At 41.7% G+C, this 17,763-nt stretch overlaps 1 protein-coding gene across 8 annotated transcripts in view; it reads left to right on the top strand.

Annotated features, from left to right (window-relative positions):
• dlgap1b (discs, large (Drosophila) homolog-associated protein 1b) overlaps positions 1-17,395 on the top strand; it is a 154,322-nt gene extending 136,927 nt beyond the window's left edge. For 7 of the 8 annotated variants that reach the window (XM_077509633.1, XM_077509637.1, XM_077509631.1 and 4 more), the window contains 6 exons: positions 5,618-5,988; positions 6,333-6,412; positions 9,450-9,880; positions 11,358-11,449; positions 12,448-12,600; positions 13,068-17,395. In XM_077509633.1, the coding sequence (XP_077365759.1) occupies positions 5,618-5,988; positions 6,333-6,412; positions 9,450-9,880; positions 11,358-11,449; positions 12,448-12,600; positions 13,068-13,286 (1,346 nt within the window). In that variant the 3' untranslated portion in view covers positions 13,287-17,395. Of the gene's footprint in view, positions 1-5,617; positions 5,989-6,332; positions 6,413-9,449; positions 9,881-11,357; positions 11,450-12,447; positions 12,601-12,856; positions 12,987-13,067 lie in introns of all 8 variants that reach the window. The other variant, XR_013281034.1, reaches the window with a different exon arrangement.
• The last annotated feature ends 368 nt before the right edge of the window (positions 17,396-17,763 follow it).

The raw sequence follows: 17,763 nt of genomic DNA, 5'->3' as shown, positions 1-17,763 counted from the left end.
AACACACACGTGAATACAAGTAAACTAAAGACGACGGCAGATTCAAAAAACTTTTACCAACAGGGAAACGCGGAGAACACTTGGACACGGAGGTGAGCAAATAATAATCCGACAGCTGTCAGTGCTGTTCGGAGTCCTTTTAAAGCCTTGATTACCAACGCGTTGCAGGTGCGACGCTGGGGAACGCCCCCCTCGTTACAGGCACTGAAAGAGACAAGCACAACAGGGCTGAGAACCGAACCATGACACTTCCTCCGTAGACATTTTGCAAACAGTGACTTGTGTAGCGTGACATATGCATTTCCTTTTTTTTTTTATTTCACTGATATTAAAATGAACTTCCCAAATTCATATTTATCTAATTCAGAACATATTGGCAAATATTCGCATTCCCAAAACTTCCACAACTGAGATCAGGTATCCACTGTTGACACTAGCCGGGCATCCCTCGTTGCAATTAACACGTGTGCCATCCCTATACTTAACTGTTACAGTACATCTACAAGTTGCAGCAGTTTTAAGAGCAGCGTGTTTTTACAAGTGGCACCGTTTCCTTCAACGGGCCGTCCCACATGCTAAATATAGTGCCATAAAAGCTGGTCTACACACACATACAGCAGGCTATTGTGTCTGATGGAGCGCAGGCATCTGGAGTGTACAAACCCCCCTTGGCCGGCTGGCCGACCTCGAGTAGCATGTGGCTGAGAGCCCAAGGCCGACGTCAGGTGACTCACTGCACAGACAGAAAGTTATTTAGCATACAAGATGGCACAGTTTAGAAGATCAGTTCTGCTTTCCTTATAAAAAAAAAAAATGCATAAAATGAGATGCTGGAACGGATTAATGACATGTCAATTCATTTCAATGGGGAAAGGTGATTTGAGATGGAAAAATAGGCCTTCAAAAGTCAGACAAAAACCTGGATCAAAGCGTCGCACATGATGTCGGCAAACCTGACGCGACTTCCGAGTTTTTGTTGCGAGTCACCAAGACATTGAGCCCACAATGCCTCTGGCCTGCATTGTGGCCGTGTAATGTCACACGCTGTGAACCGCCCAGCTCAGGACAGTGTCCCAGAAAAAAAAAAAAAAGCCTTTGACAAACCTGTCGGTGGACTTTTTGAGTGTTTTTTATGCCAGACAAAAAAGCAGCAAGGCTTGGAAACGGCGACAACATGCGCGTTTCTCTCGCGATGGCTTTTGTGCGTTTGTTTTTGAACGGCGGGGGCCTATTATTCCCTCCGTGATGGCTGGCAGGCTGCCGTTGAGGTGTCGCCCGGCTGCAGCTGCAGTGCGGGCTCGTCAAGGTAAACAAAACGGCCGACAGAAGCTAACCCCCCGCCACCCCTTTCCCGCCCTTCTGGAGTGACGCCATGTTGCCGCCTGTCGCCATGGCGACGCTATCACAAAAGCCGTCCAGCTGGCCCTGGCTGTGTTTACGTGCGGCCCGAAAGGCACGGACAAATGGATGTGTTTGTGTGACACGGGCAAATGGTGGACCCTCAGCCCAAACATGGTGCAGCTGGGCTGTCAACGACCGCCTCCTCCTCCCCTCCCCACCCTCGCCATCCCACTTCTATTTGTTTGGATGGGCTGGATTTTCCCTCGCTCCCCACGTGAGGGAGCTCGCCCCTGCTCCATCTGCTTGTATTTTTTTTTTCAAATGGCCTATCACAAAACTGCACCAGCATGAACACCTCTGCACCGACACACTCGGTTGAGCCGCAAAGAAGAGGAAGTCTATTTTGGTGATGAGGGCTGCAGAAATGAGCCGTCTCAGGGGGAGGGCGGAGGTTTTCTTTGATAGGTCGGTAGTGGATGCGAGGGGGAGTTCGCGCCGACGTGTCGGCCTTTGAAGCGAGGAGACTTGTCATTCACAAAATCCACGGTGCTCGCAGTCGAGATGAGATTCCACAAGTTTCCTTTCAGTGGCGGATAAGGGGTACCATACCACTTCTTGGCTGAAGTTATTACGAACAACCATTGAGATCATTGCTGACTGAAAACAGATGTTTAAAACAGCATTATGTGGGAACTGGGAAAAATTGGGGGAACCTTCCCTAAGGTTAGGTTGTTCGGAATTCATTACCCTATTCTCAAAAGCTAACACCTGAGTTTATCCTATCCACAACCATAAACCCAAATTTACCCTAAACCTAAACCTACTCAACACTGACCCCTAACCCCAACCCATAGGCTTTTTATAGCTTATGATAGGACACATTGTTTTTCACACTGTTTCACTGACGAAATAGGAGCCATAAGCAAAGCATGTTTGGCTATACTATGTTATTGCTTTGAAGCTAACATAACGTTATCATTTCTGTCGCCTGTGATGAATGGGAGGCTGGCGCTTGGGCCTGCAGTGTAAATTCGCAGTCACATCAGTAGTGCAAACGCACTTCATGTGGTTTTGCTGATGTGTTTGTAGTATCTGGTTTATGCGTGCGTGGGCAGGCTCTCTTGACTCCAGGCCTGCGAAGGTCGGCGAGCGTATCAGCGGCAGGAAGTCTGTGGTCTCCATTGATGTGGCGGGGGCCGCGTCAACGCCGTGCCTTTCTATCTCGCTAGCTCTCGTTCTCCCTGGCCCGTGTTTACTTAACCTGTCTGGGCTTTCCAAACAGCTGTCATCCTCTGGAGCGTCTGGCTTGGCCACTGACAGCTTCTCCCGCTTTGTTATCTGAGTGACTTTTAGACGACTTGAGGGGATAGAAGCCCCCGAAAGTGTCTGACATTTTATCCTTTGAACCTGCGCGGCGGCTTGGGGGAACAGGACCTCGCCCTGCCCCTCTCCCTTGTGGACGTGTACCCGGTTGACCTTTTGCCCAGATGAAGCCTGCAGCGTCCACCATTAGGGATGTAACGATATCCAAACATCATGATACGATATGAAGGTCCCGATACGATAATTATCACAATATTGTGGGGCCTTTGGCGATATTTAAAAAAAGATCACAATATTGTATAAAAAGAGAGCTCAGCTCACACAAAAAAAAAAAAAGCACAATACTGTGCTTTCATACATAACAGCAATGCATATAAACCACCTACAATCTCTAATAACAATATTGAGGCACTTTCTTGCTAATGCAAGCATACATTGATCGTTTCACAAGCAAATTAGGTTCCCCTTTATCTGACAATTAACATAATTTTAAACATAGAAGGCCAAAACATCCCTAATGAAAACTAAATTGTACTAATAAACTAGCCACTAGAGGGTGCTAGAACTGCACAAATGGAAATCAACCTGACTTTTTTTAGCAGGTGTGTTCTTTTTAAATATTGTGAACATGACGACGACGATATTGTGGCAGTTTTAATATCACGATATCATGATATTGCCCTTAACGTGACATCCCTATCCGCCATATTCCCCCCGGCAGCTGGGAAAAGTCAAGACGCCCGTGCTGATTTGTAGCATGAGATGACCCCTGATTCAACATTCAGTCAATGTGAAGTAAGCAGTCTGACGTAACGCAAACTACACAGTGACTGAGGGCTTAATTTCAACATAACGCCTACAAAAGATTATCCTAGATTAGTTATTATTAATTATTAATAATTGCTAAGCCTAACTCTGAAATGTAACTTCTATACACTCACTCCCAATCAAATAAATAAATAAATACAATGTTTTAAAATGAAACACAACAATTAAATTTCTAGAGTGAAAACAGAAATTGCCATGTTAGCTTCTCATGCTAACAAGCTAAACAATCAACTCCCCTTCTGCACTTGTGTACTTAAATGCTCGGATTAAACGTCATAGTCGAGGAAAAGCGTGCGTCCAAATCACATGCAGCTGTACGGAAAAACACAGGAAGTCCACCGTCTCTCATCTGCTCTGCGGCTCACGATGTGCGTTTTTATTTTCAGAGCGCTGATGTCACCCCGCCCTGCGCCGTATAGCCGCCGCGCCATTCATCCTCCCCGTTTGAAGATCCTCGAGCTGGCTCGGATGTCGGTGCAGGCGCATGCGGCGAGGGTGAGGATGATGTCAGCCTCTCGGTTGACCTCTTGAGGGAGCGCGGGGCCTCGGTGGAGCCTCTAATGGTTTTAGGCAAGGGTGTGGTTGAGTGGCACGGTAGCAGTAGTGGCTTGTTTACATCCTTTTGGAGGTTGTATTTTGTTTTTATGGGTTTTAACTCTATACGGTGGACTCATTTATAAGATAGGCTTACATGAAAATAAAGGCACATGAGCCATGATTATGAACCACAGGTTATCAACTTCAGTTCGAGATGTCAACTAAACACTTGCCGTCTTTTACGCGTCCACTATGACAACAACATTTGACCAAACATGAAATATCACCTTAACTAAATGTCGTATATGAAGGCATTCAATGTCAAGAGTATGTTGGCATGTTTTTGTACAGGTTTGACCAGTGTGAATCTGAGAAGCTCCATTGTAATGCTGATTGTAACTCAAGAGCAACTTTCATTGTGACACACTTGAAGTGTTGAGTCGAGAGCTTTGTACAGTCAGCGTATGGATGGAGGGCTTAGCCATGTAGATCAGTGGGTCAAGAGGCTGACGCGATAATCCTGTTACTGCACTGACATTTCTCAAAAAACGGCCCTAATCTGCTGCTCAGTTTGACTTTGAGTGTCCTGAAATTCACTGCGTGGTCAAAAAAAGGCACTACAATTCCCACAATGCAACACTACTTTTTGTGTCATGCCTTGTTTTAAACCTCCATCGCCTTGAAAAATAATGGTTAAAATATATTCAAAATGTATTTGCTTTTACAAGCGTTTTGAATAAATTTTGAAAAAATAATTAGAACAGTATTGAACCAATTTAGGATTTTTTATTATAAGGTTGGAGTTTTTTTTCTTTTAACACAGTAAATGTTTAATTTGAACTTATCAAATACATTAAGAAAAAGGGTATGTCTGTTTACCCGCGACCCTTGTGAGGAATAAGCGGTCAAGAAAATGGATGGATGGATGTAAGTTATTTTTAAATTACTAAACACATTTACAAGTATTTTTGTAAATCCTTTATACCATTAAATATGTGATTTTTAAAAACAAAAAAAAATTAAATTGTAAAGAAAATATTGAACACATTAATATATTTTATTTTCCAATATTTAAGGTGTAAATAATTACAAATGATATAAACACGTCAAAACACTTGATAATTATTTATTCAAAAGGTTTCATTTTAAATTAATTAAAAATTTGTATACATTCTACATTTTCCCCAAAAAATAATTTAAAATTAAATTGTTAATATTGAATCCTTTTATAAAAATACGGTAGTCATACAGTTGAATTTTAAAAATGCATTTAATACATTTATTATAGTTATTTTATTTATTTATTTATTTATTTATTTTACATTTTCCAACTATTTAATTTTAAATCAAAACAATTATTCAACACACACAAAAATTGTGTTATACGGTTGGTATTTTTTTCTCTCCCAAAAATGTATTTTATATTAATTTAAAAAATATGGAACACATTTTGGGGGGAATAAACATTAAAAAACAAAAAACATTTCAACGTTTTCAATTAGGCTGTTATCACATCAGATGAGCTGTTTTACGGTATTATTATTGTTTATAATAAACTCCTCATTCTTCTTCTGTATCTTCACCGCAGTGTCGTCATGCATCACCACCTACAAGAAGACCCCGCCGCCCGTCCCCCCGCGGACCACCCCGTCCAAGCCCTTCATATCTATTACCGCGCAGAGCAGCACCGAGTCGGCCCAGGACGCCTACATGGACGGCGGCTCGGGCCCGCGCAAGGGCATCAGCTCGCAACCGGGCCTGTCCAACTCCACCGAGAGCATCGACAGCATGAAGGCCCTGACGGCGGCCATCGAGGCGGCCAACGCTCAGGTGCACGGCCCGGCCAGCCAGCACGTCACCAACAGCACCAGCACGGTCACCGTCGCGTCCGCCGCCGTCGCCACCGACAGCAAGGCGCAGAAGGAAGCGCTACGCAAGTGCCTCTCCATCGGGATCCAGGTCGGTGTCAAGTGAGCGTTAAAGTTCCCGGATGATGCTTAAAGGCGTTTCAAGAAAGTTAGGAGTTGGAATTACATTTGCTAGCCTAATGCTAACATGCTAATCATTGTATTTACATCTCGGCATTTAAGATTTTGTTGTTCTCCATAATTTAATGTTATGAACCTTTTTGACCAATCAGAGACCAGCATTCCAGTGGAAAAGTGTCAATAGAATGCGTCAAAGCTCGGGCAAAGCAAGAGCGCTACTGTTGACATAGCTGACCACCCGCCTGCACAAACATGTCGCCAGATTTCCACCGTCGTGCTCGACATGTTGATTGACAGCTGCTCTGTTGCCGACAGGTGGAGCCGGAGGAGGAGGGGCCGACGGAGGAGCAGTCCAAGTTCCACTCCATAGGAATTCAGGTGGAAGATGAGCGCTGGTGAGTGAAAAGGGCAACAATGGATGCAGAAAAGTGAAACCCGAGCCGCTTGTGTGTGCATGTTGACTTACTCAGTCAATTTGACCCATCATACAAAGTGTCTGACTACAAAAAAAAATCTAAATCTTAACTTCATTATTCACCATTTCATTCGTTGTTTTTTGTATCACTAAACTTATTACTTTCAAAATATTTTGCAGTGGGTCAATTTGACCCGCTACATAACAGGATGGCTAGGGACTGAGTCAAGAGCTTTGTAGCGTTTCAGTACTAACAATTTGCGGAACCAAATTAAGCTTTGGGATATATTTAAACCACTTGTATCATCCTTTTTTTTCCGGCATTTGTGTTCCTGGGTCAATTTGACACGTCATCCAAAAAAAAAGTCTATGAAACAGGAAAACTATTTCCAAAAACATGTACTTAAGAATAATTGCAGTTTCTACTTTATAAAGCTACACATCTTTCGATGGGTCAGTTTGACCCGCTGCAACATAAGAAGGTTAAGTAAAATTGTTTTGTGTTGTTTTTCTCCCATTGCACACCTGATGATCCGTCACGTCACGATAATGTCCTGCAGCACTGTAGTTCGCAATTCTAACAGGAAGAGAAGCTAGCAAAACAGAGAGGGGTTTGTTGTGTCCAGTGTGCAGCAGCTGTCTCAGCTCACTGATGGTTGGCGTCAGGGAGACCTCCCCGCCCCCCCCTTTGGTCTTCCTCAAGCAGGGGGCCCCCAAAGTGACAGCTGGGCCCAGAGGATATGGTGCAGCTAGCGGGAAGGTGGAGGTACAAGGGAGGAGGGTGTTTGACAGCCATCTGTTGCAGCAGTCATTGTGATTCAGGATACTTTTTTGGGGGGGGTGGTATGGCGGAGTTTTATTTGTGAGTGGGGACGCCGTGAAAAGAAGCAGCCGAGTGTGCTTCATGAGCTCACAAGTCATCCACTGGCGGGACACTCACTTTCCCTGTCCTGCATGCTAATTCGGCCATTTTACACCTCAGTGGAACAGAGTAAGAAAAGTGTTCAAATCAAATACAAATACTTCAGTATAAGTATGAACTATGTTGAATTGCAATTAACAACTCAAGCCAATAACAAACCTCTCGGTCTGCTCAACAGCACTCAGGCAACATCAACATAACATATCTTGTCATGAGTCAGTCCTTCAAAATAAAAGTATGAGGTACAATAACAATTATTTATTCCAGATTTTTTTTGGCCACATGGTTGCTTAAAGCAGTCACACTCAATTTTGGGTATTGTTTCATTATCCTGGGATGTTTTTATTTTGAAGGCCTGACGTTTGACAGGAAGTGTTATGCCGAAGTCGCTCCAACTTGACTTGCTGTACACAATTTACATTATTTCCTTTTTTGGTACAGAAATTGTGGAAAGACACTAAGGTGGTGACAGTTGCTAACCAACACAGCAACACCTACGGAGATGCATAAACTCAGTATTTAAACGCATTTAACTCGCTCAGTTAAATTATTCCATGAATGCCTCTCTCATCAATACGTTTTTTTTGTTTTGTTTTTTTTGAGTGGTCTGGGCATGCTTCTTTGTGTGGATCTGTGTGCACACGTGTGTGTTTTTGTGCAACAGTCACAGGTCACAGCCTCACCTTGTTGTTTGAACTAACATCAAGTGAGCGGGAGTGGAAGGAAGCATTCAACAAACGCGACGTGCTTCTCTTTGGACATGGTGGTCTTTATATTTGCCACATTTGCACCTTAAAGGCAACATGTTCATTAATTTACATAATAACCACCTACACATCAAGTTATGTGCGTGTGTAATGTTATATTGTATGTGTCCTTTACTTTTGGCTTGATGTAAATTGTATTAGTTCTTCTGTGTTTTCCCGCCTCCCGTCCTGTCTTGTTGATCATCCCTCCTTTCTGTCTGCTTTCAAGTGTTTGGCCTTGCCCGACGGGAAGTTGTTAGCCGGCCGATATGGAGCAGGCCGAGGTCATTATGACTGAACACCTGCTCGGAGGAGTTACTCTTTAACTGTGCCCACACACGCACACTCTCGGCAGCGTGTTTGATGTCGGCCGAACTGCACTCCCGTGTGCACCTCCTCGCTGTGCGTTTCACGCAACAGGAGAGATGAATGAGGAGGAGGAAGTGATGAGTGAGAAGTTTTGAGGAGGAGTGCATGTCTGGAGTCGAGGCGGACCTGACTCGGTGTGAGTTCGTGTGTGCGTTTGCTTATGAGGCAGGTCACCCGAGAAGTTTTTGCCAAGATTGCAAACGCTTTCTTCTTTATTATTAGTTCTGTAAGGCAAATAGTTTCCCCTTTTCACACTTCTCTCGGCACAGTACGAGTTTTGGTCCACATTGCTGTGTCACTGCGACATTTTAATATGTTAAGTTGTACCTTGAGATATGAGTGACCCAAACAACCCAATGAGTGGCCCAAGAAGATTTTTGAGATGTTGTGAGTTGGTCATTATTGACTTGCAAGCATAAACTTAGTACTGTATATGTGATTTTGATTTATATATTTCGCTAATTAAAAACTGCATTTTTTTCCCCAAAAAATATTGAAATTTTGAACATAAGAAATATGTACCATGTTCAGTTTAAATAAATTAATGAATGTTAACTTTCTTCTATTTTAATTCTTCCAAGTAAGTCCCAATATCTGGTGAGCTAATTTTAGAACAGACCCGCAGGCTACTCATGTTGTCCTTGGGGCTAACTAGTACCTGCTGGCATCATCTTTAACAGAATGTGTATCATGCTCAGTTAAGATAAATAAATGTTAACATTCTTCTTCTATTTTAATTCTTCTAAGTCAGTCACAGTGTCGTGGTGCGCTAATTTTAGAACAGACCTGCAGGCTACTCATGTTGTCCTTGGGGCTAACTAGTATCTGTTAGTATCATCTTTCTTTTTTTGTTTTATAAGACAATGAACATTAAACAAAGCAAAAAGGCAGTGTCTCTTTCCTTTTGCTCTCTCCTTGTGCGTAACTGCTCGCCAAGAAAACGAGCAAAAAATAGGTAACATTCATCTCCATTTCCACAGTCACCGCCGCATGACCCGCTCCAACAGCGTCACCACCGCTGTCCAAGCCGACCTGGACGACCCTTCGGAGGGCCCGCAGCTGCCGCCGCCGCGCCACTGCGCCACCATGCCGCGCCAGCACTCCCGCGACTCCTCGTCCGGCGCCTCCACGGTCCGCATCCAGGGCTCGGGCAACCACTACCACGCCTGCGCCGGGGACGACTACGGCGAGGCGGAATTCGACCCGTCCATCCTGCCCCCTCCCGACCCGTGGATGGACAGCGCGGCCGAGCCGGAAGCGGCGGAGGGGACGCTCGAGGCCGTGAGCCGCTCGGTGTGCCCGCGAGATGGACGCTGGTTCCTCAAATTGCTGCAGGCGGAGACGGAGCGTATGCAGGGATGGTGTCGACAAATGGAGAAGGATCAGGCGGACAACCAGCTACCAGATGACAGTGAGCACATTTATAGTTCATACATCTATACAGTACAGCAGGGGTCATCGACCTTTTTGAAAGTTAGGGCCCTATTTTCCTGCCCAGCATAAAAAGTGTTTTTGTCTCTCTTAAATCTTTGTAGATGAGCGCAGATAGGAAGAAATATGCAATTGCGCCGTTGTGGAAGTGAACAGAGCCAAATTGATTGCCAGCCAGTCGAAGCGGCTTTCCCTCACTCCCTTTAAATTCAGTGCAGGAGAGTCACATGACTGACATAGCGGAAGTGGGCACTTGGAGACCACCTTTGACCCCCAATTGTGCATCTCTGTGTTAAAAATAATAATAGATGATGATCGCTATCCAAACACTGATCATGTTAATGATCTCACCAATCATTTAGGATTTATCAGATTCAAGGCAGAAAATGCTCATTCCTACACATTTGCAGGAAATCACAATTTCCCATGGTGAGCTATTTTTAGAACAGGTCCCAAAAATATACTCACATTTTTTCACAATAAAATATCATAAATATAATGTTATTTTGTTTAATTTAATTCATTTGACATGTAGCAGATCAATAAACATAAGTGAAAATAAAATGTAGAAGCACAATTTTTGGGAAACATGCTAGTAAATGAAATAACATAATATGTGTTAGTTGTATAAAGTATCATAACTACTAAAAAAAAAAAAAAAAAAAAAAAAAAAAGTAACAATTTTTGCACAGTCTTTAAGTTTTGGTTGTTAAAATGCTTGAAAATGAAATATTTAAAGCATAATGATGAATACATGCATTGTTTCATGTTTTGAGAATTGCTCATATTTGGGTGAAGCCATTTAAATGCTTGAAAAATAATGCGCCAAACATTAAATGATTATCTGGAATAACAACAATAAATAATCTGCTAAATATGTGATATATTTTAGAAATAATAGTAACCAAATTATTATTAAATAAACATTTTTTTCACAACCAATAGAAGGTGCTAGATAGTTAGAGACTATTATTATATACTAATATCAACTGAGAAAAATGTTAATTTTTATTGAATATGTGTGACTTTCTTTTATTTGCTCTTACCAATAATGATTTTCTGGTCTTTACCTCCACCAAAGTAAATCGGATTGGAGCAAATGTATATCATGTCAGAAATGAGCAACAACTCTGTTCAAATGGGATCCAGATTGCACAAAAAAAAAAAATCATATTAAATGCATTCTGTGATTATATATTTTTTATTTTAATATGATGTACCACCTTTTTAAAGTAGTGGGAGAGCTGGATATTAAACGTGACCTTGGACAAGTGCATGACATCACCATCGCCGTATTCGGATGTGGCTTTCTAGTAATGATGTCATCGCCTTGCCGTTGTCATGCTGTTGCTTCCCTAATGCATCCTCCCCGCCAGTGCTGCAACATGCCTGCAGTATGCGCTAGGCCGTGTGAGTAATTGCGGCGTGCGTGCGTGCGTGTGCGTGCGTGTCTGCAGTCCTGGGCAAGATCCGCAGTGCAGTGGGGAGCGCCCAGCTGCTCATGTCCCAGAAGTTCCAGCAGTTCCGGGAGCTGTGTGAGGAGAATCTGGTATGTCACCTCATCCTCTGCACGCCTCCCTCCACCATGACACCCATCTCCTCCTCCCTTCTTCTCCCACTCGCGACACTGACGTCATCCTGCACAAATCACCCCGATGGGGCGAGAGAGGCGCTCATTGACTATGCATGCAGCCAGCGTGCCGCCTGCACAAGCTGCCTCCAGCAAATCGACTGAGCCGCCAAGAGGCAGTTGCAGATGGAACGAGGCACCATGCGATGAAAGCCGGTTTGGTCGCAACCGAACGCCTGAGATTTAATGCACCATAATAATAAAGCACCGAAGGGCTTTGATTGAACATTGTAATTGGAATAACCCATATTCAGAATGTACCTGAGTAGCAAGGATTAAATGTTAATATTAAAAAGGAACTGTATTCTGAATGGACCCGAGTGTTTGTGATTAAATGTCGATATTTACTATGCACCATATCCATAATGTGGATATAAGAAATGCACCATATTCAGAATATACCCGTGCAGTGGTGATTAAATGTAATTAGAAATTCACCATATTCAGAATGTACCCGAGCAACAGTGACTAAATGTGGATATTTCATATGCGCCATATTCAGAATGTACCAAAGAAGATTAAATGTAAATATTAGAAATGCACCATATTAAGAATGTACCTGAGTAGCATTGATTAAACATTGCAATTAGAAAGGCACCATAGTCATAATGTACCTAAGCAGCATTGATTAAATACATTATAAATTCAGAATGTACCTGAGCAGGGCTGGTTAAATATTGTTAGAAAGGCACTAAATTAACATTGTACTTGGGCAGAATTGATTAAACATTTTAATTTGATAAAAATGCACAATATGGAAAGGAAATTAGAGTTGTGAGAAAATATTGATATTGTGATGTGTCGTATTGTCGTATGCAACCAGATCAGATGTCGGTATTGTCGTAGTGGTGTTTTTTGACGATGTCACAGTTTTTGTCATAGTTGTGTTTTTGGGCGTGCATTTGTGTTGCCCTCAGAACCCCGACGCGCACCCGCGGCCCGTCTCCCAGGACCTGGCGGGCTTCTGGGACATGCTGCAGCTGTCCATCGAGAACATCAGCCTCAAGTTCGACGAGCTGCACCAGCTAAAAGCTAACAACTGGAAACCTCTGACGCCACCGGAGATCCAGGTGCCCCTTTTTCAATTATTACTAGTATTTCATTTATTTATTTATTTTATTTTAATTTGGGAATGGCTAATGGCTGCTAACATGCATGCTACCCACTGCCGTTGTTTGTTTTGATGAGTTTTGGGGGTGTTGTTTTATTCGGGCAGCACCCTCAAAAACGACACGTGTCAATATTTTGTCCCACGCCGAGTTTGCATGTGTTCCTTTCATGTTTTGTTTTTTTTGCTGACATCGCCACTTTTTGTCTTGTTGACAGTGAGCCGCCATTTTGGAGCGCCTGCCTATCTCCAATTGTGCTTTTTTTTTTTTTTTTTTTAAACCTCACAAATGGCTGCCTACGTCCACCGTAACACCACAAACATTCACTGCATGCTCTCTCAAAAAAGGTTATTTGCTACACTTTAAATAAATAAATAAATAAATAAATCTTCCAAGCCACTTAAGTGTATTTTTTACCACCCGTCCAGGAGAGACGTGCGCCCCCTCCTGTGCCAAAGAGGTCCCAGAAGGGCCAGCACGCCCCGCTGGCGAGGGACCGCTCTCTGGAGAGCTCCGAGCGGCAGCGTCTGGAGGCCCGCAAGCGCCTGCTGGCCGCCAAGCGCGCCGCCTCGGTGCGCCAGAGCTCCGCCACGGAGAGCGCCGACAGCATCGAGATTTACATCCCCGAGGCGCAGACGCGATTATGAAACGCGCTCGGTAGCACGGGATGGTGACGGCGGTGCTAACGGACTTTACCACAACACTGTCGCCATGGAAATAAGTATATTTGGATTATTTATTGATTGATTTATTGAGACTCCCCCTCTTTCAGCTTTGATGTAGCACCCACACCGCCTCAAATCCTTTCCCACCCATACACTCACACGCTCACGCACTCATGATGTCTTTTATAAATTAAGGAGCACCAGACATGTTAAGAGTTTTTTTTTTTTTTTTATTGTAGCCACTTTATAGATACAGTGGTGCCTTGAGATATGAATTGAATTCGCTCTGTGACCACGCTCAAAACAATCCTCAAGTTGTTTCTCCCCATTGGAATCAAATATTCCCCCAGCTCCCCAAAAATAAAAAATTAACATGTAGTATTTTGTGAAAAATGTTCAGAAAATGGATGGATGGATGGATGGATGGATGGATGGATAAAATAAAATAATAAACCGTTTGTACGTCATGATTTAATGCCATTGATTTAATGTTCACGCCTTGGCCACCGGGGGCAGTATAACACAGTTGTGCAGACAAACTAAGAAGAAGTTCACAATTAGTTTGATTCAAACAGTTTCTGTATTATTAAATGTTCTTAGCAGAGGAAAACAACCATAATGCCTGTGAGTATATTGTCTTTCTACTTTTATTGCTAACTGCTAAATGCTAACTTTTTGCCCGTTTTAACTGTCAGCCTGCCCTTATGTGTTAGCATAAAAGGCAGAGCACATGTATGTAGCGCAGAAATGCTCACAAGCTAACGCAGTGTGCCTCACAGAATTAAAACTACAACATTTAAAGGTATTGAAACCGTTTTACTTTTAAAGCAAAGTGAAGAAAAGAGAAAAAAATGTTAAGCTAGTCATGGTAACATTCTGGAGGCAAAGTTGACTGGTTGTTTGAAATACACTCTCATTGTTTTATGTCTAATTTGACGGTTAACTTTACCAGAGAGTCTTCCTTTTTGAAGAATTGTTTACTATCTGACAAGCAGCTGCTTATTGTGAAATGATTTAAGTTGAAGGGCTCGTATTAAAATTGAGCTCTACCACGTTAAAAAACAAACAAACAAAAAACAGCCAAATGACTGCTTATATATAAAAAACAACCTATTAACTCAAGTCAGTAGTATCTCAAGGCACCACTGTACAGTGTTCCCAAGCTCTATTGGGGTTCTAGCATACTCAGACGTCCAAATTGTTAAATGGGAATGATGCTAAAGCCATAAATTTGTTGTTCGTTATATTTATTTTGTGGCCACTAATTGGCTTTTTTTTTTTTTTTTTTGGAACAGGTTAAATATTTTTTTTTTTTTTTTTTTTTAATCCCGTGTCATGTCATGGGCTCTCTGTACCCAACCTCTTAAAGACGTATAATGAGTGTAACATTGTAGCTTATGACATACTTTGACCCATATTTGGGTAACTTGAGGGGTGAGGGGGACACACAATTGCACATTTGCGCAACAACATGAGTGTCTCGCATGTTGTCTGCACAGGTGTGCAGCTTTATGGGAAAATCGAAAGAATTATTTTTTTCATTTTTTAAGATGCCACAAACGCCATCTTGTCTGTGATGAGTAAAATGTGTGTGTGTGTATGAGGGGCTGTTAGGGTGATGAGTCAGGAGTCTCACACAACTGAAACGCTCTCATACAATATATTGAAATGCTCTCATACTGAAAAACATGTCTCGATCGTGTTTGTGAGAGGTAATCGTGAATTATGTCTCTGACAGCCCCTCATGCACGTGTGTATCTATGTGTTGACATAATCCATTCAAAAATTCTTCCTATGTTGCTTAAGAGGTGTCTACCAGTACGATTTAAAGGGGGGAACCTCAACAGTCCCAGGCAAAATATTAGGTACACCTGCACAAACAAAAGCAACAACAACAAAAATCAGCCTTTACAAATATAATGTTTGCTTGTTGGATTGTAATTTAACGGAAAGGTAATATGTTCTTGTGATTTGTTGTATTGTGCAACTGCACTGCATCATATGGAGAGCTGTGCTAACACTATTAAGTGAGATCTTATATGTAGCAGCAATTGTTAATCCATCAACAAGTATGTTATTTTTATTTATTTTTTGCCACACCACTTTTCCCTAAAAGTAAAGTCGGTTATTTATTAATCGCGCTGTATTTATTTTGTATTTTACAGTATATTGTTACATTTGTAAATACATTTAATTCGTATTTATTTTTATACTTTATTAAATCCCAATGTATTGCCTCAAAGGCATTTTTTTTTTTTACTATACAAACTTTAATCCCTGATGGGGAATTCAGTTAGTTGTAAATTTCAATTTAAACTTATTTTTTTATTTTTGACATTATTTTTTTATGAATACTTTTGTAATGTTATTTAATTTTATGTTATTACGTTTACTTTTTTTTATTTGTAATTTATTTTTTAAATACATACCAATTTGATTAAATGATATATTATGTAGTTCCATCTTGTTAATTCATTGTCAAAATTGAGCATGCTCATCTTTAAGTTAGAAATTCTTTTGTATCTATCATGGGGTGTTATATTGGATTGCATTGTGTAGGTGTACCTAATATAGTGGATGGAGAAAAGGTTGATGGGTTATTTTTAATAAACTGCTTGGATATTTTTTTTTATTAGGTAATTTTTATGACATCTTAATTGACAGTATTAAGACGACTCGCTCGGGTCATTTCTTTTCCTCCTCACTGTGCTAACTCGCTGAAGGTCATTAAAAAACGTATTTAATATTTTTTTTATACTTTTTTTTTTTTTTTTTTTTTTTCCCTCCTCACTGTGGTTATATTTTTTTCTAATTTTTTTTTAAAAAACGTATTAATTGAGTAGGGCACTGTTTACCGGCACACTGACTTCGAGGCCCTTCTACTGTGTTTTCCTCCCTTTTCGTTTTCCCTTCGCGCCTTAATTTGGACAGTCGAGCACAACGGCGGTCTCAGGGGAAGACGTGTGTTTGTGTGTGCGTGTACGTGCGACTATACGTTGTCTCTGCTGTCAATCAAGTGGGATTTGCCATCACATAGGAAGCTAGGAGTTTAGGAGATGTGACTAGTCGGCTAGTTTGAACTGATCAGCTCATGTTATGTGCCATTGGACTCGAAACTGAAGTGACAAGAGTTGCCTGCGAATCGCTAGCCCCTTTCACACAACCTGTAAAAGAGCACTTTTTTCAAAAAACACCTTTGTCAAAAAAAACAGAAACCAACACGAAATGGAGGAGACAAAGTCGACACTGCAATTTTTTTTATCATTTCAAAATAAAATATTTTACAGCTGTAATTGCAGTACCTTGATGCGATCATTTCGGTCTCAATTCGACAATTTTGCTCTCAATGTGAAAGAGAAGGCACCTGCACAGACTTTTATGGCACCAACCAAAAAAGTGCACTCGTTGCCAAAATTATTCACATAATTAAAAAAACACACACACACACAATCAAGACAGTCAATAAACCTAATTGCAGAGAAGGTGAAGGGAAACTGCAGTTGATATAAAAAGTCTGCACACCCCGTTCAGGTCTGTCTGTGCATGTGCCTGGAAAAAAAACACTTTCCTTTTCAACCGTTTATTTGATTTTGATTTTTTTGATGTCAGAGCTTCAGTTACAACTTTGTTTGCTTTCAAATTAGTTGCCCCAGAATGTTTTCATTTATTTTATTTATTCATTTAAATTACTTTTGGCTCCTCTGATGCGGAATTTTACAGGATCACTTTGTGGAAGAGGCTCTTGACTAGCTGATGTTTTGTTTTTTTTATTATTTGTTTTTGGAAAAGGGAGTAGTGGGGATTAGATGCCATCGCTCACGTTTACGTTTTTTTTTTTTTTTTTTTTTTTTAAGGATTGATTTGTATGTGACACTTTGTTCATAATCATGATGAGAACATATCAACTCCTGGTGTAGCAGGGAGTTTGTGATGTAGTTCACTTGTACATAAATGAATGTTCTCCCCTGTGTAAATGAAAATGAAATCAGATAACCTTATGAAGCAGACATTTTTTGTAATTAATGTTGCTACGTGTTTAATGGATGTGATGGCACGCGTGTGCGAGCATTAAAATGAACCCTATGGCCATTTCTCTGCTCTCTCTGTGCGTGTGCTTTCCATCGCGATGCAATCAAAAGACACAGCCAAGGGAAAAAGGGCGATGTGAAGCGCTCCGCAGGGGCGCTGCCCCGTAATTACGCCTTAACCTTGGCACTGCTCTTGGCTCGTCAAACACGCGCCAGTCGTGCAGTGTTGACTTGCATGTTAACAAACTCTAATCTTTGCATTCAACAAAACTCAATGCAGCTCTGCTTACCTTTTGGCTAGGACATGGTAGGGGTGTGACTGTTGGCGCTTGATGGTGGCGCTGGCTCTTAAGCAAGTCTAGCTGATGATGTCACAGGCAGCGAAGAAGGTGCAATAACGTAAGTGATTCACAATTTTTTTAAATTGCAAA

The sequence above is a fragment of the Festucalex cinctus genome, chromosome 20 (genome assembly GCF_051991245.1).
Source record: "Festucalex cinctus isolate MCC-2025b chromosome 20, RoL_Fcin_1.0, whole genome shotgun sequence".
Taxonomy (NCBI): domain Eukaryota; kingdom Metazoa; phylum Chordata; class Actinopteri; order Syngnathiformes; family Syngnathidae; genus Festucalex; species Festucalex cinctus.
This window is presented reverse-complemented; position numbering and strand designations above follow the sequence as displayed.